The 23,880-nt window shown below is 51.9% G+C and overlaps 1 protein-coding gene across 3 annotated transcripts in view; it reads right to left on the reverse strand.

Annotated features, from left to right (window-relative positions):
- SDC3 (syndecan 3) overlaps positions 1-23,880 on the reverse strand; it is a 190,190-nt gene that overhangs the window by 14,532 nt on the left and 151,778 nt on the right. For all 3 annotated transcript variants that reach the window (XM_037881933.2, XM_043532280.1, XM_043532278.1), the window contains exons 2-3: positions 5,073-5,190; positions 2,814-3,379 (exon numbers count right to left, since the gene is read on the reverse strand). In XM_037881933.2, coding sequence (XP_037737861.1) covers positions 2,814-3,379; positions 5,073-5,190 — 684 coding nt within the window. The remainder of the gene's footprint in view (positions 1-2,813; positions 3,380-5,072; positions 5,191-23,880) is intronic.

A 23,880-nucleotide genomic window follows, 5' to 3' on the forward strand; every position in this document is an offset into this window, starting at 1 on the left:
CTTCCACTGCCGTGGCTACGGAGCTGTTCTCAGATCACCCATCTGTGCTCCGCCTGCTCCCCATGGAGAGAACCTGTCTCTGGATCAATCATTAAACAGCCAGCCCCATCCGTGAGGTTGTTTCAGGCACCTGAGGACATGGGCAGGGGCCATCTGCCCTTGCTCCACAGTGACCTTCCCTTGACACAAACCTCAGCTTGTCTTGCCCTGCCCCTGGAGGTCATCCCAAACAAAAGACATCTGCTCTCCAAGCCCAGCGCTTTGCAGCGCTTCTGGCCTCATTGCTGCTACTCCGTGCCCTAGCAGCAATCTGCAGGCCTGAAAACTAGACCATGCCTAGGAATGAAGACAATGGCCTTCAGCCTCCAGCTGACTCAACTTGCTGCATATCTCAGGCCACCAATCGCTACACTGGCGCCCTCTTCAGCACTGACACAGATTCGAGGTCCTTTTCCTGATCTTCAACACCCTCAGTGGGATGGGCACAGGCTGGGCCAGGGAGCTCCTCCCGCCATCACCCACAGCTCATCAGAAACCACAGGGCAGTCCACACAAAGAGCCAGACTGGGAGCTGTTTTAGTGGGATGGCTCCCAAGACAGGCTGGGACAGACCCAGATTTCTGAGCCGTCAGCACTAAAAGTAATGCCCAATGAGAAAGGATAGAACAGCCCTGTGCAGGGCCCCGCATTCTCTCTTTACTTCTGTCAAGAGCATTTCCACCCCAAACTCGGCCACTCACAGCTATGGTCTGCACAGCCCCATGCACCCCGGAAACAAACCAATAAAGAAACAAGGCAATTTAGGAGCCAGGCCTGGGAATTAGAGACGTACCAATAAACAATTAGGGATGAGAAGCAAAGGCAGAGATGGAAGGTGCGGGAGGTGGGAGTGGAAGGCATGAGCAGGCCCGCTGACAGCGATTCCGGGCCCCAGGGCAGAGCAGTCAAAAGCGGCAGCCGGGGGCCTCCGGGCCCTTTTAAATCACCCAGGCCCCTGGGCAATTGCCCCCTTTGCTCCCCCGTTGACGGGCCTGGGTGTGAGAAGAATCCTACACCCATCACAGCTCTGTCCACGTCCTGCTAGGTGGTCACTTCATTCAACTAGGCTTAAACCTTCAAGTCAGTAAAAAAACCCACCAAGACCATCCCGACATTGATTGTCATGCCCCCCCCGGAAATATTAATATTGCTGAATCCCTCAGCAAGGCCCCTTCTCCTCCTAAAACAGACAGTGAACACGCCGGGGAGAGGGATTAAGCGGCTGGAGGGATAAGAGGATGGGATGCTCAGGGGCTTTTCATTATTATTTCAATATTGTGAAGCAGTTTCTGACCAATGCGGCTTTGTGCCCCTCAAGGAGCAAGGACGGCGGCGCTCGTCCCATTCATACATCACGGCCGGGATGTTCAAAGGAGCCCGGGGGAGCTGGGCTTTGAAAATGCCAGCACTCAGAGTGGAAAGTGGCGGTTGCAGGATCCGATCCGATCCCACCCTTCCCGGCTTTGTCTTTCCAAAGCTTCCCCTGCGCACAAGGCCCAGCCAACACCCGCGTCCCTTGCTGCTTTGCTTAAGGACTTGGCCCACAGTTTTGCCGCTTGAACTGTCCCAGGATACTAAAGGCAGCATTGCCCCCCTAGCATGAATGCAGTGATACGAGTCCCCCGGGAGCTGTTCCCGATCCGCTGCCAGCATGGATAAGCTATACCACCATCAGGCACCAACACACCTGCGGCCATACTTGGGTTGTACCAATGTAGCTATGTCAGTCATCACCCCCTACCCAACAGACTGTTCAGGTAAACAGTGCAAACAGTGTGTGTAGACCAGGCCCCCGCCCCCCCATTTCCCAACAAGGTCACCTTGGATTTGTGATCAGAGCTCTGGGCTGGAGCCCCTTGTCCTGACCCCATCTGGGTCAACCACCCTGCTGGCTGTGAGTGACATGGCTTCAGGCATGGGAAGCATTATGTCCAGCAAAGGGCCCCACGCCGCCTTCCAGCATGTCACTAGCACGTAGCACTGAAGGAGTCCGAGGCCTTGCCTACACTTGAAAGTTGGACCAATCTAAGTAGGGGTGCGATTCAAAGGACTCGAGCAGTGAAGACACGAGCAGATCTCAGCCTCAGGAAGTCACCCGCTATGCACTCTGTGCCGCCCCATTGGCCGGCTGTGCCCTCTTGTGCTGTCCTAACCCGTTCTCCCCTCTCCTCGTTCCCTGCACAACCGGACACCCACGGAGCGCTACGCCCCCCACCCCCTCCGAGGCCGTTGCTTAGCCTGTCTCCACTCAGGGTCTTTCGCCTCCTAAGTTCTGATCCTTACGGCTCCCCGGTTTTTGTTCTTCTCAGAGCTCCCTCTGGTGTGCCCTCCTCTGTCTGGCAGGAAATGACTCAGAGAAAAAGAACTAGATAAGTTCCTGGAGGATAGGTCCATCAACGGCTGTTAGCCAGGATGGGCAGGGATGGTGTCCCTAGCCTCTGTCTGCCCGAGGCTGGGAGTGGGCGACAGGGGATGGATCATTGATGATTACCTGTTCTTTCATTCCCTCTAGGGCACCTGCTATTGGCCACTGTTGGTAGACAGGATACTGGGCTGGATGGACCTTTGGTCTGACCCAGTCTGGCTGTTCCTATGTTCTTATGTAGATCCAAGTTTTCACCCTCCCCAACCCTCTCGCTCGCGCAGTGCTCAGAGCTGTGTGGCCACTGCTGTGACGTTGCAGCTCAGGCCAGAGCCTGGACTCTCAAGCCTGGGGGCGGGCAGAGGGTTCCAGCCCTTCAGTGACCCAGAGTAGATATGCCCTTGTCCCATACCTGAGGTGCGTCCGTGGGGGCCAAAGTAGCAGCCGGCGGTGGCAAGACAGTGCTTTTCTCTGTGACGGCCATGGTCCTGGAGGTGCTCGACTTTGGGCTGGCTCTGGGCCTGGCAGTGCTGGAGGTGACAAGCCGGGACGTGGCAGGCTCCGTGACCGTGCTGGCTTCCGTCACAGATGTGGTCGGCATTTCCAGAGTGGTGGCCCGCGTTGTGGCCATCGTCGTGACGAAGGGGGGCAGGATCCTCCGGACGGGTGTTGGCTTGGCAGTGGGAGCGGTGGGGCTGGCAGCAGCAGCAGCCGTTGCGGGGGGCGGGGTGTCACTGGCTGTGGCACCGGTGGTAGTTGCTTTCCAGCCTGGGATCACCGGGGCCTCTGTCACCCTGGGGATATACAGGACGCTGGTCGCCTGCTCAGGGGTCGTTTCTTCGGCTGGTAGCATTTCAAGGGGAGTTGCCACGGGCTGCATGGATGTGACAGGCAGCACGGCTGGGGTGGTGGGGAGCGTGATGGAAGTGTCCGTGCGGAGCCTCACTGCTGTCTCGATCCCAGACTCCTGCTCAAAATCTACAACAGAGGCAAGAGCGAGGCTGTGAACGTGCTGCAGCCCCGGCAGAGTCATGGCCCTGTGAGAAGCAAGGAGGGATTTCCCCAAGAAGTCACGAGCCACAGAACTGGGATCGGGGTGTCCAGCATGCCCTGGGTTTGGGGCTGACTGCCCTACAGCAGTGGCTAAGGGGATCTGTGCGCCAGCTATAGAGAGGAGAAGGGTGCACACTGTGACGCTGGCAGACCAGGTGCCAGCTTGTGCCCAGGCCCCTAGGCCTCACTCAACACTGCCAATGCAGAGCTGGAAACCAGCATGTTAGTATTGCTAAAACAGGGATTAGCTTTATAGAGACGTGCCTAGTGTTTGGACTTTAAGGAATGCTTGTAAATTGCTCCCTGCATTAATCTCACTGATCAGATCGGTATCCCATGCTCTAAGGTAATGTTGAAGTGTTTGCTCTACAACTATAAAAATGTTTGCCCAGAAACTGGAAACCAACCCCTCAGCCTGGAGAGAAGCATTACCGAGAGTGAAATACTAGTTTACACAGAAGGTGTCAGGTCTTGCCCACAAGAAGGCCCATGGGAACTAAATGAGCCATTGTAGAACATCAGAGGAGAAAAGACTTTGTTGATGGCTCCCCTCACACCATGAAGATGAGGCGTGCGAGAGAACTTGTCCCATCAGCGTGGACTCTGGGGGAAGGGAATAAAAATCCCTGATGGGAAGGAACTGCATCTGTACGCTGCTTGGACTCTGAGGGGCAAGGATGACTAAGCATAAGCAAAAGATCCCCAGGCTTGGCCTGGGTTAGCCCTAAGGGACAAATAGAGCTTGCTTATTATACAAGCTTTGATTATCTTTTAGAACCTCAAACTGTAACCCATTTGTGTGTCTATGTTTACCTGTTTTAACCTTGTAAATAACTCTCATTTATTTTTGTTAGTCAATAAACCTTTTGCTAGTTTATCATAGGATTGGCTACAAACCTTGTCTTTGGTTTGAGATCTGAGGTGCAATTGACCTGCGGTAAGTACCCAGTCCTTTGGGACTGGGAGTAAGCTGAATATTGTGATTTTTGGTGTAAGTGACCATCTGTCACAGCTTGCCTGGGTGGCAAGACAGATCAGAGTGCCCAAGGGGACTGTCTGTGACTCCGTGATAAGGCTGTTATAGGGCATGAGGAGTTCACACTTGATACTTGGGTGGGGAGCATCTGAGTAGAGAGCTCACAGCCAGCCTGGGGTTTGTGCCCTGGTTTGTAACAGCCAGCCCTGAGGCTGGTACCCACAGCCGTGAGCCACTCCAGACACCCTGACGCACATTTCCATGCATCACAAAGGCAGAGCCCATTTTCATGTAATACTGACACGTGCCAGCACCCTGCAAACGTCGCAGGGCCTGTTTGCAAAGGCCAGGCACAGAACTCCCAAGAGCTGCTGTCAGCAGGGGAACCTCGCCCTGCAGAAACAATCCCCCTGGGGCTGGGAGAGGGCATGTGCCCAAACCGATGTAGGTTGGAGGACCGGTGTTCTCCACTGGGGATGGGTGAGGAGTAATTTACTCCCTTCTCTGGCGCTGAACAAAGGACACTCTTGATGCTCTAGTCACCTCATAGGCCGAGCGCTGAAGGCAACGGCAGACTCCCAGGATTCAGCCAGGGATCTCCTATCTGATCCCCTCCCCTAGGGGCCTTTACTCTATACTTACATCCCGAGCCAGACCCCGAGTACAGATCATCAATTTCATCATCCGCAAAGGGGTCATCATCCCCTGACCCTTCCAGGTCCACGGGCCTCTCGTAGTTTTCATTACGCCAGCGCTGTGCCTGGAATCAAGCAGAAAAGAGAGAGTCAAGTAGGGAACTTACTAGGAGCAGCATTATATCGTCACACAAAGACCCCACCTCAGATCAGGGCTCCATTGTGTTAGGCGCTGCACGCACACAGAGTTAGAAACACTCCCCCAGCTGAAGAGCAATACACTGCAATAGACAAAGGGTGGGAGGAGGAGCAGAATGAGCTGGAAATAGAGCCCAGGATCTGTGGGGCCATGTCCAGTGCCCTACCCATTGGACTCCACTGCCACTCACCTACAGCCCATGTGTTCTGGATGCACACAACCCCCTCTGAGACTGTTAGGAGTTGCAGGCTGCTGCCCATATGTCACTGCGGGGCCTTGTAACAAGGGGTAAAATTTCCCAAAGTACCTATGTGATTTAGGATCATAAGCCCCATCTTCAAAAATGACACTTAGGATCCTAACTCCTATTGAAAGTCAATGGGATTTAAGCTCTTTAAGTGCCTAAAAATGGGGTTTGGGCTCCTAAGTCACTTAAGCACTTTTGAACATGTGACCCAAGGTCTCTGTTTGGGCCTAGATCCTCTGTCTCTGAAGATATTAATGCTCTGCATTATTATCATCATTCATTATTTATCGCAGTAGTGTCCAAAATGTTCCAGGCACTTTCCGAATGCAGAGGAAGACACTGTCCTTGCTCCACAAATAATACACAATCCCAGAGTTTTGAAATTCCTCCTGCTGCGCTATTTTCAAAGAGGAACTCAGTATTATTCAATGAACTTCACTCTGCAGGGAAGATTGAATTGTACAGCTCCCTCTAGAACTGCACAGGCAAAATGAATGTCAAGTTTTGAGGGGGGAGGGAGGAGGCAGATGTGCTTTGAAATTTATTAACTTACAAAGGGAAACTCAGTGATTATTATGAACATCACAGCAGAGGCGCCAAGCAAAATCCAGGTCCCAGGGTGCTGTACAAACGCACAGTGAAGCTGGCCAGCCCAGACACCTTTCTCTGCTGCTGGTACAGGCGAGCAGAAGGTGCTGAGTGCACAGCAAAGGGAAACTCACCAAAGCCGGTCGATTTCCCTTTGAAGTCTGCTCCAGTGGTGTAGGCCCAGTGCAAGGGGGGAGCTCCTTCCCACAGGGAAGTGACAGGATGCAGAGCGGGGAAGGCGATAGCGCGTTAGTGGGAGAGAAGTGAGGGCTTGGCGGGAGGTTTATAGCACCTAGGGACCTCAGATAGAGAGCCTGGCTAGTCCATAAAATAATGCCCCTTCCGAGGTCTGAGTGGAAGGGAACCACGCTGGGGGCATCACACACACCAGAAGAAGCCGCCACCCTCTCTGCAGTGTCACAAACTCAATGTCAAGTGCTTGGGGGTCGTTGCTGTGAGAGCTCAAAGCCCTGCAGTCTGTCAGCGGTCAGAGTGGACCACGTGTTAGGGAGTCCTGGACCCCGCATGTGTATATTACAGGCCTTTCTTTTCTTTCATCTATTTAAGGGTCCCAGTAGCGCTCCTGGGCCTTTCGATCCATCCCCTTCAAATGGAGGGCAGCCTCCTCCCTCGGATTGATTCAATCAAGGAGGAATCCATCTCTTTGATGGAGGCCCGTGCTGGGTGCAGTTGACAAGGTAGGTAAGATGACGTCCTAATAGGTCTTCTCCATCTCTAAATTTTTATGCTTCTCTGGGTCTCTGCTTGCCATCAGCCAACACGCTCGGCCACAGATTTATTGGTAATGACACATTTGCCAGTAGGGCTTAGAATAAGGGTCTGCCACTAAAAGATATCCTTAAAGGGCATCTAGAATCAGAAAGGTGCTGTACAGCTTATGGGAGGGTCCGTGTTATTCTCTTCTAGAGCTGAATTTTCAGAGTGCAGGGCCATGTGCAAAAGCGTTTGTGCAATTGCATGCCTAGCTGCCATGATTGCAGTAAGCGCATGAGCACACCAGGCATCGCCCCCTGCAGTCAGACAGCTACATAGCTACTTGCCCAGGTAAATGTGCTATTTGCACATGCAGTCTTAGCAACCAGGTCTGCAACTGCTGGTACATTTTTACATGGTCTCTGTCTCTGACAGAAGCACCCTCTGCTCCTCTCACTGCATCCGCTTATCTGGCACCAGCCTCCCCTGTGCTTCTCCCTGCAATCTCACCATGGCTGGTGCAACAGCCTTCTCCTCTGCAATCCTGCACCTTGGAACAGCCTCTCTGGATCTTTTCCCCTGGCCCAGCTCAGCTAAAACTCTTTCTTTCTCCCTTGCCTACAGCTGTTAGTCTCTCTCTCTGGCCAGGTCTACACTACAGACTTATGTCAGTAAAACTGTTGCTCAGGGGTGTAAAAAACCCACACTCCTGAGCAACGTAGTTACACCGACCTTAACCCTCCGGGGTAGACAGTGCTGTGTTGGTGGGAGAGCTTCCCCCATGCAGTGCCCAAGCAGTGTTTTAAGTGTAGCCCTGCCCTTGCTCTCTCCCGCATTTGTTACATTTTGGCCATAACTTGCATTTTTTAACTCCCTCACTCTGGAAGCCCCTGTCCAAAAGAAGGGCTTGATCCCACTGGATGCTGAGTACCCTCCATGCCTACTGAAGACCAGGGGAGCTGCAAACAGGATTGGGCTCTGCAATTGCATCCAGCACATCAAGAAAACTTCCAGAGCGACGGGAAGGAAACCTGGCTCACAGCTGTCCAAGAAGGTGGGATTCCTGCAGACAAACACATCCCCTGCACACTTACACTGCAGAGACAATGGGCTTCTCTCTCTCTCTCTCTCTCTCTCTCTCATTGGGCGCCATTCGGAGTCAAAGCCCCTGAGTAAAGATCTGAGCCCCAGGCCCCGCCACGCGAAGACTCTCCCTCTGCACTTGGGGGCCAGGCTGTTCAGATTTCACAGCCTGGCGCACGAGAATCATACACGGAAAGTTTATTTGGATTTCCAACAGCCATAGCAGAGACCCAGCCAGCGGGGCTTTGCCCACAATGGGCTCATTGACTGACAAGCCCCTGTCTCCACTCCTGGCACTTGCTGTACCTGGAACGGGGTCCGTCATGGTGCCAAATCTAGCTCCAGGCGAGAGGGTTTCTGTCCATCCCGTTGGGCAGAGCACTGTCAACTGCCAGCGGGGTGTAGTCAAAAGTCTCCACTGCTGTCTGGAGCATTTTACTGGGGGGTATTGTTAACGATTTCTGCAAGGGAGTGGGCTGTCCAATTACGATGCCAGTTTCTCCTGACCAGATCAAGGGTCTTTGTACGGGAGCTAGAAACTTCTGTACCTTGACCTTCCAGTACATTAAAGCTGATTATAACTGCCCACGTAATACGTCAGTCTTGTTAAAACTCTGGCTCCAGCAGTGCCTCTCTGAATGGCTCCCATTGATAGCGCTGGGAAATGGGACCGTGTGCAAGTGTCCTGGCTCATGGACTGTCTGGCTAGGGTTGAGAACGGCTGAGTTCTGTACCTCACCGCACATTGACATGCCGTGTGTAGTTGGACAAGTCACTTAGCTTCTCTGTGCCTCAGTTTCCCCCTTTGTATCATGCAAATAATAATATTGTAATAAATTGATAGCTCTCAAGGAATTTCCCTGCATGCTACGGCCACTTAAAACTCCACAGGGATTGCAGGAATAAAATTCAGTCCGCCTGCTCTGTAAGTCCAGGCCCCTGATGGTTGGACTAAACAAGAATCCTCATCAGCTTGTAGCAGTACAGGGCTTATGGCACATAGCGGAAAAGTTCTACTTCCACCCAGTAGAGGACAGTGGCGCATACACTCACTAGCCATGTGCTACAAGAGAGACCAGTTTCGCGGTGTGTTGTAAGTCTTCATTAATGTTGGGGAAACACTTTGCAATCATGGGATGGAAGCTGCTCTGGAAATGCCCTGGAGAGGTGAAAAGCCCCAAGCCAAGCTGCGGCTCCAGGTACCCTTTTTTTCACAAGGCAGATTTCCCAGGCTTCCCTGGTAGTCACTTCAAAAGTCGACAGGTGAGATTCACCCCTGTACAGAGGCCGAGACCAAGGCTCAGACACCAGTTCCCTCTCTGCATCCCACCAGTTCCCTCTCTGTGGAGCCAGCACTATTCACCACAAGCATTGACAGAACATGAATCAGGCTCCAAAAACTCATGAGCTTGGCTTAAAGATCATCAGATTTCTTGTTTTTTTTAAAATAATACCTTTGGGCTCTTTTTATGCTACTTGGTGCACTCCGTCTCCAAGGTGCACTCAGGTCACATGTTTAAGCACCTCTCTGCAGCCCTGACAGCCAGACACTTACTTTTCTTTCTTAAAACGAACACTGAGATTCTCACCTAATCACATGCCTCCTGGAGCAGGGGCTTTTTTACACTAACTATCGCAAGACTCACAAGAAAATCACGAGAGTTGCTTCGTGCAGGCCCTCTGCACAGGGGTGACTGTCCGCAGGCATGGCTGGCTAGCGGAAGATCCTGGCAGCTTAGTTATTAGAGACTCCAGAGTTCCATATAAGGTCACATTCCATCCATTTGACCCTCCAACCTCCCAGTAACAAGAGCCAGATGGGCAGACCTCTTGTCAAACTCATTCCCTGCTTACTGGAACCAGACCAGGCAACTCCAGCCATTGACTCACTGGCTACTTGTGCTTGGAATGGGAAAGCAAAACAAGGAGAGCTCGTTCCAGGAATTCCTGAGCTGATGCATAGCGTGGCCAGCTCCCCGCCCACCCCCACCAAGGAAAGGCACGTGCAAACCAATCCTTGTACCCTGGATCCATTTCGCTGGCACAACAGATTGAAACACTCCAGCACCAGCAACCTGGCGCTGCCACGGTGCCCCCCTTCCCTTGGGAGGCCAGGGGGTGCAATTGCAAAACACTGGGCTAAAAGACCGGCCAGGAATAGTCAATTAAAGATGGCTCTGCAACCAGTGGGATTTGTTGCTGCTGTTCTCAGGTAGGGTTTCATAAGGATGACATGAGGTCACCGCCTCACTAGGAATGTTCAAGGGGATGAACTCCTGTTGGGCTTGCATTGGTGCAGAACGATGCAGTGGATGCAAGGAGGCTTGGCCATAGCATCATGACATCATCGCGTTCTGATGCAGCGCTACAATGCAAGGGAGTCTCATGGGCCTCTTGTGTGATGTCAGTCTAGAAACATCACTACCAACCACCAGAAAACTATCTTCAAAAGAACATCATTGTCCCCTTCCTCTGAGGACCTCAGTGTGCTTACAGCCGTTCTTTACAGCACCCTTGTGAGGTAGGCATTATCCTCAATTCACAGATGGGGAAGCTGAGGCACAGAGCAGTGACATGATTGCATAGAATCATAGAAATGTAGGGCTGGAAGGGACCTCAAGAGGCCATCTAGTCCAGCCCCACACGCAGAGGCAGGATTAAGTAAACCTAGACCAGTGGTTCTCAACCAGGGTACACAGAGCTCTTCCAGGGGGTACATCAACTCATCTAGAGATTTGCCTAGTTTTACAACAGCCTCCATAAAAAGCATTAACGAAGCCAGTACAAACCAAAATTTCATACAGCCAATGACTTGTTTATACTGCTTTATCTACCGTACACTGAAATGTAAGTACAATGTTTATATTCCACTTGATTTATTTTATAATTACATGGTCAAAATGAGAAGGTAAGTAATTGTTCAGTTATAGTGTGCTGTGACACTATGTCAGTTAACGTCGATTTCACCGTGCAGCCACAAAGCGAGGAACAAATATTTCCATCCATAATAATCAAAATGTACAGATAGGCAAAGTAAGACAAATACTTCTTGAGAACACAGTCCGTTTGATTTAAGGATATTTACAGCGTATATTTTGGCATGCAATGTTGCCTGTTCGTGTTTTAACAGTTATAAAGCTCTAACTCTTTGAATCTCGTCTGACATTAAATGTAGCCTGGCCACCCCGGCAGAATTTTCTGCAACTGTGAAAATTTAAAAATCAATAAAAGTAATTTTAAAAAAGCTTAAATATAAACATTGACATTATCTGTCAAAATTATACCAAAATAAAAATCACATTCTGCCAAGCCTGCTCATATGTTAGCCATCACACCCTCCTTCCGCCCATCCGTACAGCCAAACTCTCCTCTGGAATCTGCAACGCGGGGTTTGAAACAGCCTCTCGTGAGATTTCCAGAGCTGCCCCCTGTGCCTAGGGCAGAAAATGCAACAGAAACAGCCTGTTTGAGATTGTCTTGCTTCCAGCCTGCAGAGGAACTTGGAGGTGCAGAGGCTGTGACAAGCAAGGAAACTGCGGAGAAGGATAATGGCCGCTTTCAAACCTCACAGTGCGTTGCTTTTAGGATCAATGTCAGGTTTGGACAGACTCCAGAACAGCCCATATTTCCCAAGTGACAACCCTTCTCAGATGCCCAAAGTCTCTAGGAAAGAAAGAAGAATTAAGAACAACGCACACCCAGGTGCTTTACCAACAGCAGCTTATTTCCCAGTGATTGACAGCAGCACTGCTTGGTCTAGGAATCTGCATGGCTGCTGAGACTCTGTCTGTGAAGGGTGGACACCAACATTTTAACAACTGGGAGACTGTTTGCAGCAGAAGGCTCTGGTTTCTGAATTATTATAGGTTTCAGAATAGCAGCCGTGTTAGTCTGTACTCGCAAAAAGAACAGGAGGACTTGTGGCACCTTAGAGACTAACAAATTTATTTGAGCATAAGCTTTCATGAGCTACAGCTCACTTCATCGGATGCACTGAATGCTTATGCTCAGATAAATTTGTTAGTCTCTAAGGTGCCACAAGTACTCCTTTTCTTTTTGTGAATTATTATACTTTATTATGTATATGCTCAACTTTGTACAAGGCAAGGCAAAAAGCTTGCACCGTGAACAAGCATATAATGAATCCAGGGATGCAGACACAATTATTAGATGAATCACACCAGAACCAGGACTAGAAGCCAGGATCTGCAGTTCTAACCACCCAAGTCTCTGCTCTCACAACCTGTACGGGTCTTATGAAGGAGGAGCATGGGTTGCCAGATGGAAGACTTTGGAGGAGGCACCAGGAAGCCAGTCTGTGTGCACATGGCTGGAATGCTGGCTGCAGTTGCAACATCTCTGTAAACTGTTCTCCTAATAAATAGCCAGCTTTGTTTTCCAAGCGTGCATTCCTCTCATGTTATTACCCAGCACATGGGTCCATGGAACATCTACCCCTTGGACTAAAGGAAAACAGACACAGCTGGGAGCAGTAGCAAGTCATTTACCTTCTCTGCAGTTCTAGAGAACTAGCGTAGTTTCCAGAGCACAGTAGGAATTTAGGTGCCTACAGGGCTAGGCAGCAGCTGAATAGGGGTTCTCGGGATCTATATTTTGGGTTTAGGTGCCTAAACTGGCCGTAGGGCACTTAATTCCCTTTAGGGATCAGCTGTGTTTGGGGATTATCTCAGAGGGTGTTTTATGAGCTCATTCCTTGCTGGATTCAGGGGCGTGGCTGTGCCTTTGGGGTCTAAAGTGGGAACCACACTATGAAGCCCCAGCTCTGGCACTACCATGGGTAGAGGTAACATTCTGCCCTGAGAGTTAACAAGCCTAGAACCGGATGTGCCCATCCTCAGGAATATTTCTAATCCTTACCCTCAGGCAGTCAATCAAGAACTGCTTTTGTGTCTGCAGCCCCTTCCTGTCCCTACACACTTGGCTTCAATTCCCCCCTGCCCTTGTGTTTTCTTGATGTTTTTTTAATAGGAAAGATTAGATTAGACAGATAGATAATCCTAGCAGCCTACTTGTGTTTGGAGTAATATTTTTTGATGGGCAAGGAAAATATAGTTTCTTTTCCCATTACCAGCTTTGTAATGGCAAAGAAGGTGGACCAGTACATTTTATACCTCCGTAATATTCAGCCCTGCAAAACTGTCATGGAAGTTGACCAGTCCCGGCACAAAAACGAGGCATTTACCATTTTGTCAGTGATAGTGCAAAACCTAATGATACTTTACTTGATCAAAAATAAAGTCAACATCTCCTCCCTGCGGGAGCTGTTAGAGTTTTGCGATGCATATGCTCTCATACATAGAGAAACGCACACCCACTGAGTCCCGCAGCCTTGAAATTCCACTGGTCCTTAAGTGCTTTCCTGCCACATCGGATAAATTCCAGGGCTCTGATTTCATGCTGAAAATAAATAACTACAGCCCCATCCTGCTGGAGAGAAGGGATTTTCAAGCTCCGCTTTTCCCAGTAAGATAATGCAAAGGCAGCAGGTAAATATATAAGGTGTTGCTACCTATGGGAGCATTCAGTGCTAAGAGCAGAAGTGTTAATTAAAACCAGCTGCAGTAATAAGTTCACAGAGGTGTGTGGATGTGATCTACCAGGCAGAATAATTCTGTACCCTCCTTAGGTTGCTGTTAGCCGTTTTAGAAGACGGTAGCCCTTTAAGCTCTTAGCGGTGTGCGAGGAGCCCATTCGCCTGTCCCAAAGATATTGACAGTCCATGCACAGCAGTTGGAAGGCAGGCCAACAACATCTGAAGACTCAGTCCCTACCAGGGAGGCAGTGCTGCTCATGGGAACACGAGTCAGGACTCCTGGGCTCTCCCACTGATTTGCTACGTGAGCTGGGGCAAATCCCTTAGGGCCTGATTTCCGGAAGACACACGCACCCACCGCTCCAGCCAACGTCAATGCGCAGTATGGGTGCTCAGCACGTCTGACAATCAGGCCCTGATAGCCCTTCTGTGCCTCAGGTTCCCAAGCTGTGATGGGATAATAGGGATGGAACTCAGGGAGGGGGGCTTGCTGGTTGCAGGGCTCAGTTCATTGATTTTTACAGGGTGCTTAAGATCTTTGGATGGAAGGACAAAGCATTTTCATTACCTCCCCCACCTCCACTCCTACCCCCACCTGTGAATCCTGACACACTCCAGGTGCTCACAGCATGACACCAAAGGATGGAGCAAGAGACCCCTTCCCTTTGCTCTGTGCTTGTCTGGAATTAGACCCCCAGCATCTCTGTGCCAGAAAAGAATCCGTTCAAGCAACCAAATTCCCTGCTCTGTTCTCAATCCTCTCTCTACTTCACATCCTCACGGCCTGCGTTCTGCAAACGCCGTGGGCTTCCCTGGGAGAGGGAGTGAGAAACGAAGTCAGCAGCTCCCCCCCAGCCCCTCTCCCATGGGAGTTTCCAACGGGTGCAAGCGCAAACTCACCATGAATAAAACATCCCCTGAGAGCATTCCCCGGGATTTGATGCCAAAACACCCCCTCGCTCTCCCCACCCTTTCAGGCAAATGCCCATGATGCCAGAAGCAGATGTTGCGGGATCAATATCCCAGCCTGCCAGTCAGTGGCTCTCACCCATTCTGCCTCTGAGGCTGCTTCGTTGCAGGTTAGAGCGGTGACAGAAACTAGCAGGCAGGCAGCGGGGAGATGCTGGAAACCAAAGTGGACAAAGCTTGAGAGCAGATGTTCTGCACTTGTGGGCAGCGGACAATGGGGGGCGCGGAGCCAGCTGACCTCACGGCGCGGGTTCCTTCCTCTTTCCAGCTGCTACACCGCATTCAAGGAAGCTAAAAATATGTCAGGCACGTCCCTGCTGTTACTTGCCATGTCAGCTCTTGCTGTGGCTGCCACAGAGATGTGACATGACTATGAAAAGGAGAGAAGGTGGGAGGCCGGGTGAGGTGTGGGCAGGAAGCCGGGTGGAGAGGGGGCAGGGAACTGGAGGAGAGCCAGGGGGCCAAGCAAGAGCTGGGGAGCCAGAGGGGAGGCATCAATGAGACACTCTCTGTGTTAAGATAACGAAGCCTGTGAGCCCCTGCACTGGTGTGGACTGTATGGGATAGCGCCCCGTGTGCCAGAGGAAGGCAGGGAATCTCCATGGCTCATTGTGCAGACTACTTGGCAAGAGACAAATCCTCCCCAAAGTCACTTCCCCTGCCAGTTCCCCAGCCCCACTGCTCCATGAGTCCCGGGGACAGCACTGATCTCCCGGGGATGGCGCTTTGGTCTCTGTGTCTGTAGCTAACAAGAAATACCCCACATGAGCTATCTGCAAGGGGCAGCGGAATGACCAGCCCTTCCAGTGAAGCCACTTAGCTAACCCAGCCAGGAGCCACAGCCAAGCGTGCCAGTGTGCATCGGCTCACTAGCATTTCCCACCCCAGCACCAGCGTGAGCGCCCAACTGGCATGGCCGCAGAGGTCAGCTCCAGGGGAAAGCCAGGGCTGAAGAGATCTGGACTGGCAGCCTGGACACTGGCAAGGCAATTACGGAAACAGATCCATAGCCTGGCTCTGCTCCTGGAGGCAACTGTGAAATTCATAGCAGGCCAACTCACTGGTTCATTATCTCCTGCCCAGCATGCTGCAAAAGCCCACCCCCCGCGGTACTGGACTGCCTGCTCTGATCACTGGTCCTGTTTACAGAGCGGGCTGTCATGCACCAGCGCTATGGCAAAACCAGACACCACGAGTGGCTCTGAGGAACTCTTCATTTAGGAGCCATCGCATTGCACCTCTCATTGTCAGTGGCCGTTTCCACCAGAGGATCTCAAAGCACTTTACACATTCATCGCACAAGTCATAAAGCTTCTGAAAAGGCAGGTGAGTTTCATGAGCCCTATTGGACAGAAAGGGAAAGATGAAGCAACTTGCCCAAGGCTGCATAGCAAGTTAGTAGCAGGGTCGGGACTAGAACCCGGGAGTTGGGATTTACTGTTCACCGCTCTAGACTGACTGCAAATTGCATTAGTTATGATAATAAACAAGCTGTGATTGTTGCTACACAGGGGCAAGGGGATGACTAGGGAGACTAGATTTCTAGAAGAAGGGTGAGGTCCCTTTTACCTCCTTAGTGTCAGCCAAGGTCTGCTTGAACTTAGGTGCAAATACTTGTGAAAACACCAAGCCCCACTGTGACCTTTCCCTTTTTGCACCCTCCAGCTGTGAAACAGACAAGCCAATCAGTTACAACCAGCACCTGGGTGCCCTAGAACGCTGCTCACTTGCACAAATTGATGCTATTGTTCTGCCAGGGCTCGATCCCACAGCCACGCACTCAGTAGGGGGTTTGCTGTGGACTTCAACGGGACCAGGAACAGGCTCTTAGTTATTCCTCTAAGCAGTGCCAGGAGTTCCTTTGGCCAGAGCAACTAATTCATTTTATTCATTCAGCTCCTTAGGGCTTCAGCCAGCACCCAGAGAACGTCAGCATTAAACCAACTGCCCTAAGAAGATGCTTGTTCTAGCTGATCAGGTCTCAGGCGACCCCAGGTCTATTCTTGGCTCCGCCACTGATCTACTGTGTGACCTTAGAATCATAGAATCATAGAATATCAGGGTTGGAAGGGACCCCAGAAGGTCATCTAGTCCAACCCCCTGCTTGAAGCAGGACCAATTCCCAGTTAAATCATCCCAGCCAGGGCTTTGTCAAGCCTGACCTTAAAAACCTCTAAGGAAGGAGATTCCACCACCTCCCTAGGTAACGCATTCCAGTGTTTCACCACCCTCTTAGTGAAAAACTTTTTCCTAATATCCAATCTAAACCTCCCCCATTGCAACTTGAGACCATTACTCCTCGTTCTGTCATCTGCTACCATTGAGAACAGTCTAGAGCCATCCTCTTTGGAACCCCCTTTCAGGTAGTTGAAAGCAGCTATCAAATCCCCCCTCATTCTTCTCTTCTGCAGACTAAACAATCCCAGCTCCCTCAGCCTCTCCTCATAAGTCATGTGCTCTAGACCCCTAATCATTTTTGTTGCCCTTCGCTGGACTCTCTCCAATTTATCCACATCCTTCTTGTAGTGTGGGGCCCAAAACTGGACACAGTACTCCAGATGAGGCCTCACCAGTGTCGAATAGAGGGGAACGATCACGTCCCTCGATCTGCTCGCTATGCCCCTACTTATACATCCCAAAATGTCATTGGCCTTCTTGGCAACAAGGGCACACTGCTGACTCATATCCAGCTTCTCGTCCACTGTCACCCCTAGGTCCTTTTCCGCAGAACTGCTGCCTAGCCATTCGGTCCCTAGTCTGTAGCGGTGCATTGGATTCTTCCATCCTAAGTGTAGGACCCTGCACTTATCCTTATTGAACCTCATCAGATTTCTTTTGGCCCAATCCTCCAATTTGTCTAGGTCCTTCTGTATCCTATCCCTCCCCTCCAGCGTATCTACCACTCCTCCCAGTTTAGTATCATCCGCAAATTTGCTGAGAGTGCAATCCACACCATCCTCCAGATCATTTATGAAGATATTGAACAAAACCGGCCCCAGGACCGACGCCTGGGGCACTCCACTTGACACCGGTTGCCAACTAGACATGGAGCCATTGATCACTACCCGTTGAGCCCGACAATCTAGCCAGCTTTCTACCCACCTTATAGTGCACCTTGGGCAAATCAGTTTGCCTTTGCCTGCCTAGTCTGTTTAGATTGCAAACTCTTTAGAGCAGTGGTTCTCAACCAGGGGTCCAGGGCCCACTGGAGGGGCGCAAGCTGGTTTCAGGGGGTCCGCCAAGCAGGGCCAGCATTAGACTTGCTGGGGCCTGGGGCAGAAAGATGAAGCCCTGCCATATGGGGCTGAAGCCCAGGGCCCCGAGCCCTGCCATCCGGCCGATGCTGAAGCCTGAGCAACTAAGCTTTGCGGGGCACCCCTGTGGGCCTATTGCCCCGATTGCTATCCCGAATGTTGACCCTCGCTTTTATATGCAGGAAAAACAGTTGTTCTGGCCCAGGTGGGCCGTGGAGTTTTTATAGCATGTTGGGGAGCCTCAGAAAGAAAAAGCTTGAGAACCCCTGTGTTAGAGCAGGGACTGTCTCCTGCTGTGTGTCCGTGAAGCACCTTGCACAATGGGGCCCCGATTTTGGTTGGGGGCTCTACGTGCTTCTGTTGAACAAATAATAATAGATCAATCCCTTCAGTGTGTCACGGTGTTTCGATGGCTGTTTGCTTTGTGCGGGTGGGAATCCATTCTCCACCACGTTTCCACTGTAGCTAAGCCAAGATCTCTTTCAAAGAGGTGCCTTGTCCTGTCTTTAGATGCTACAGTTTGCGGCAGAGCAGAGATTTTCTTACATCACATTCTCTCCTTAATGGACTCTACTGTGGGCTGGGGTCTCCCCCCATCAAACAGGAATCTCCTGTCAACGGGGAACAGACGTTTACCCCCATGGGTAAGCGGGAACCAGCTGGCACAGGGCGACGCCCTGGGAACAATATGCTGGATGTCACAAGCTCATCTCGCTCTAGGAGCACTGCGCTGGCACCGGCATGGCACACACCTGGGACACGCACAAACCCCGCAGGTGTGTGTGGCTGCGGCCTACTGGAAATGTGCTGCAGCCCCTGCAGGAGTATTGGATCTCGGTGCCTCTGATGCCGCAGGGCAGCTGCACACGATACGGGGATGTACCTTCCATGTTCAGCGATGGCCAAACAGATGAAAGCTGTCAGATGGGAAAAGCCAGCTTCGAGTCCTTTCCCTGACTACCTGGGGCTCTGTTAGCTCCTCCCCACCAGCCCCAGATATGGCTTGTATACCAGAAATGACACAGGACTAAGCCAGCCCATAGCAAGTCAGGGTGGAGGCAGAAGCTGCCAATGGCCCCAGCCTTTGCTGAGTGCCCGTCAGCTCAGAGCCCAAACCAAGGCCTGTACAAGTCCCCATCATAACCGCCTGTGGCTGCCAAGCACTGTAGTGCGACAGTAGTAAAATATGCGTGGCCCGGAGCTGTGCAATGCTTCCACTGCTCAGAGACGAGGAAACAAGACCTATCAGAGACAGGGGAGAGTTCTCTCTCTCTCTCCCTCTTCTCTCCTTGTCAAGCCTCCTGAGGTTGCTCCTAAAGCAATTCCTATGTGCTTCAAGGGACTGGCAATGCCCCGTAGTGCACGACTGGCTCATCCAGCAGAAGACGACTCACTGGCACCATTCTGAGCCTGGAGGGAACCGACCTCAGCCGAGGGGGAAGGGAGGGAACCAGCAACATACGCACAAGTGAGTCTGGGAGAAGCATGGGATGGCAACGCTGGGGCTTTGCAGAACCAAAACCAGGGTGCAGGTTCCGAAGCAGCAGGGAAGCAGAGGGGGAAGTGGATAAGAAATTCCCCTGCTGCCTCCAGCTCTAGATTAATGCAGATGAGGGATGGCCTGGGGTCTCTGAGCTGGTTCTTCAGCAATACTTTGTCCCTCTGCAGCAACGTCCATCCAAGGATCTCAAAGCGCTTGAGATGTGGGCCGCGAGGCATCCAAAAAAAGAAAAAAGAAAAAAAAATGGATATAAACTGGCCATCAAGAAGTTTAGACTTGAAATTAGACGAAGGTTTCTAACCATCAGAGGGGCGAAGTTCTAGAACAGCCTTCCAAGGGGAGCAGTGGGGGCAAAAGACATATCTGGCTTCAAGACTAAGCCCGATAAGTTTATGGAGGAGATGATATGATGAGATAGCCTAATTTGGGGATTTAATTGATCTTCGACTATTAGCGATAGATATGGTCTGTGATGGGCTGTTAGACGGGGTGGGATCTGAGTTACTACAGAGAATTCTTTCCTGGGTGTCTGGCTGGTGAGTCTTGCCACATGCTCAGGGTTCAGCTGATCGCCATATTTGGGGTCGGGAAGGAATTTTCCTCCAGGGCAGATTGGCAGAGGCCCTGCGGGTTTTTCGCCTTCCCCTGCAGCGTGGGGCACGGGTCACTTACTGGAGGATTCTCTGCACCTTGAAGTCTTTAAACCACGAGTTGAGGACTTCAGTAGCTCAGACATAGGTTAGGGGTTTGTTATAGGCGTGGGTGGGTGAGATTCTGTGGCCTGCGTTGTGCAGGAGGTCAGACTAGATGATCATAATGGTCCCTTCTGACCTAAAAGTCTAAAGCCGATGACACCTGCCCATGGAGTCGACCTCGCCTCAGCCCCTGCGGCGTGTCTGTGTGATCACCCCGTTGCGCAGGAGGGGAAATGTCACGGAGAAGGACAGCAGTTTGTCCAGTACCACCCAGCAGGTCTCTGGCAGAGCCAGGAATAGAAACCTGACTCCCGATCCCGGGCCTCACCCACAATCCCCCCCTCCTTGCAGAGCTGGTCCCAGGAAGGGGCACCTGGGTGGTCACACATGGGGCCACGCACATGAGTTGCTAACGCAGGGCCATGTGCATCTGGACCTGCTCCCAGAGGAGACAGGGGCAGGGCCGGGGTGCCTGAGCTAAACACACACCAATCTGCAGATCGCTTCCCAACCAAAGGAAGCCATGAGAGGCCTGGAAAGCCAAGCGACCCCACTCCTCCTGCATCATCAGCCACGGGAAGTGACCTCTCTGGTTGCTCAGTTAAGACTGACCTTGAAGAAACCCCTGTCCTCCCACTGGCCAGCTCTCCCAAGCTAGCTCCAGCCAGGTCTGTTCCCACTAGGCAGGCAAGTGAAAACATCCACAGCGTCAGAAGTCTCATCAAAGAAATGACTGAGGATTCCCCGAAATTCCCTGTCTCGCCATGGGAGGGAGGGATCAGATTGAGCCGCAGATTCAGAGCTGGCGGAAGTCCACGTGCAGGCTACAATGCTTTTCTGATCACAAATATCCTGTCTGTACCACACATTGGGGCTGCGTGGTTATAATAATGAGGGGGAGGGATAGCTCAGTGGTTTGAGCATTGGCCTGCTAAATCCAGGGTTGTGAGCTCAATCCTTGAGGGGGCCATTTAGGGATCTTGGGCAAAAATTGGGGATTGGTCCTGCTTTGAGCAGGGGGTTGAACTAGATGATCTCCTGAGGTCCCTTCCAACCCTGAGATTCTATGAATACACATGGCCAAACAACAAGTGCGCCAGCCACAACCGTGGAGTGAAAGAGTGCAGGCTGGTAGCTGCAACAGTGGCAGGCAGGACTCCTGGGTTCTGGAAGGTAGTGTGATCTAATGGTTAGAACAGCAGCCTGGGAGTCAGGACTCCTGGGTTCTCTTCCCAGCTCCGTCACTTGCTCTCTGTATATGATACAAATCTAGGGCTGCTTGCATAGAGGGAGGAGGAATGGGACCTGGACCTTCAGCCTCAGAAGCATGGCCCCTCAGTGGAGAGAAAGTAACTCATTCACGTCAGGTAGTGGCCCATTATAGTTGCTGTAGCCAGCCACCAAAGGGGGACAGAAACACACGTGGAAAGCCAGGCTCTCACAGAGAGGTGAGCCCCTCAGTCACATGAATCCATCTCCTTAGACATGCCCATGTCTCACCCCTTCGTTACCCAGCACACTTGCCAGTGAAGGTGATGGGCAGGCAGTGCAGATGGCAATGCCTAGAGCTGATGCTTATGTGCACCCCCGGGTCACCTCCATCGTCAATCGAGCTGGGGCGCTGCAACCTTGCACACCCTGCCGCGTACAGAGCTGCAGGATCCCTGGCAGGCCATCAAGCCAGGGCAGCTCAGCTCCCGATGGAAATAACCTGCCAGCTACCAGGCCCCCGCAGCTGCCCATCTCCGCAGCTAAACAGCACGCAGAAGCGGGCTTTAGGCTCTAGTCCTCACCCTCCCAAGTGACAGCTGCGCCAAGCTCCCCTGCTGCCCTCTGAGCTACCCCCTCCCCGGTCAACTCAACCCCCAGCACCAGCCACCTAATGCAATACCCCTGTGCAGCAGGGTGAGGTGCAGCTGCATTTCTCATGTGCTCCCGCAGCTCTCTGGTGGTTGCTGGTGCACAGAATGGAAAAGAGAGCTGCACAGGAGAGCCAATTACCCGGCTGGAGCCGTGCACGCCAAGGAAGAGCGACTCCCATTCATAAAACGACATCTCACTGGCGAATGCCTCCTGACAGAGGGTTTCATTAACTAGCACCGAGCTGCCTTCCCCACATCAGACAAGGGCTTAATTAGACAAACTGAATCTGCGGCCAGTATCGTCCCGGGAGGTTAGCTGGGCTTCATCAAAGGCTTGGAGCTCATGGTAGCTGGGATCACGGCTTCTCCCTACACTGTCATTCTTTGTGAATGGAGAGGCCAGCAGCAGAAGACAGAGCAGTAGCTTGCTGGCTCTGAACACAGCTCCCCCAGGTCAGCTGTGCTAGCCGGAGGGTCCCAGCTCCCGCAGGCCAGGGGCTGTGCTCTAAGCCAGGGAGGCAGGGTTCTCGACGTGGCTCTGCCATTGTCTGGCTGCGTGACCGTGGGAAAGGCCTTATGGATGGGAATAACGATTCTTTGTAAAATGGGATTTGACCAAGTCACCAGGATTAACCATCCTACCCCTTGAGAAAAGGGCTCCAGCACTTTTAAACACCACATGCAGCTGAAGGATGGGCACAGCACAGCAGTGAATAATCAGCCCCAGCCCTGGGAGTCTCCCATCCAAATACAGACCAGCCGGCTGCTGTTTAGCTTAAGCAAGATGATAGCGTCACAGCGCTTAGTGAGGTGGTCACAGGCAGCCCAGGGCCTAATGCAACCACTATTCAGTTATCCCACTCACAGCTATATCACTCGGCCTTGTGCCATACCTGGGTGTGGGTCTAATCCCAGTGCCAGGGTAAATCATCCCACAGCCAGTGACTCCTCATCGCCTTGGTTTTCAGCCTCTCGGCGGCGATCATGTTTGTTAGTGAGAGATGGAGACAAACCCCACCCGGAGCTAAGCGATCTGGGCACAGGTTTGATGGCTTTAAATACAATATCACAAGCCAACAACAAAGATCCCACACTGGGGACCTCAAAGAACCCCCCGTCCTCTGGTTATTAATGGAGCTTGGAAAGACCCTCCCACCCCCCAACTCAAAAGCAGATGCCAATCACAGCTGTTTATGATCCCTTTTGTGTCTCCCCTCTGGACCTTGGGTGCAATGACCAGGAACTACAGCTGAGGCCGTCAATCCAACAGCAACACAGAGCGCATCCAAATCCTCAGCCAAGAGCCCTGGGAAGCTAGTGACGGCTCAGGCTAGCCCCTCGGCTCATGCCTCACACAGCTGGGGTCTGAGAATGACGGCACTGCATCCCTCTCCATTGTCTGCCATGGGAGCACGCAGGAATGAATCAAACCCCACAATCTCCCCGCCCCCCAAAGGCCAGAACTATCATCCCCATTTTACAGATGAGGAGACTGAGGCACAGAAAAGTAAGTAACTTTCTCACGATTCAGTAGTGAATCCCTGGCAGAGCAGCAGAGACCCCAAGAGCCCTGAGTCCTGCTCTAACCACTAGACAATGACTTCTCCCTGTCCAGAAAGCCGGGATTGAGAAAAGACTCCGGGGACTGAGCTAACAGCCCAGCGAAAGCACATGTTCAGGGAGCACCCACTCCCCACGCACCCCTATCCCTACACACACCCGACACACTCCCACATCCAACACACCATATACCCATACTCCACTGCTCCCACACAATCATCCCACTCACACCATCCTCCATACAGAGTCCTCCCCATTCCCACCGCTCCACCTGTTCCCTCACCTCCCACACCCATGGTCCCGCCCCCCGATACCCACCCACTCCCCCAGCACACAGATACCCACACCACCCCACACACTTCCACCTCCCCCTACGGAAGAGCCATCTAGAACTGACCAGGCAGGGGCCGGCAACCTTTCAGAAGTGGAGTGCTGAATCTTCATTTATTCACTCAAATTTAAGGTTTCGTGTGCCACGAATACATTTTAATGTTTTTAGAAGGCCTCTTTCTATAAGTCTATAATATATCACTAAACTATTGTTGTATGTCAAGTAAATAAGGTTTTTAAAATGTTTAAGAAGCTTCAT

This window comes from Chelonia mydas, chromosome 19 (genome assembly GCF_015237465.2).
Source record: "Chelonia mydas isolate rCheMyd1 chromosome 19, rCheMyd1.pri.v2, whole genome shotgun sequence".
In the NCBI taxonomy this organism is placed as follows: Eukaryota; Metazoa; Chordata; order Testudines; family Cheloniidae; genus Chelonia; species Chelonia mydas.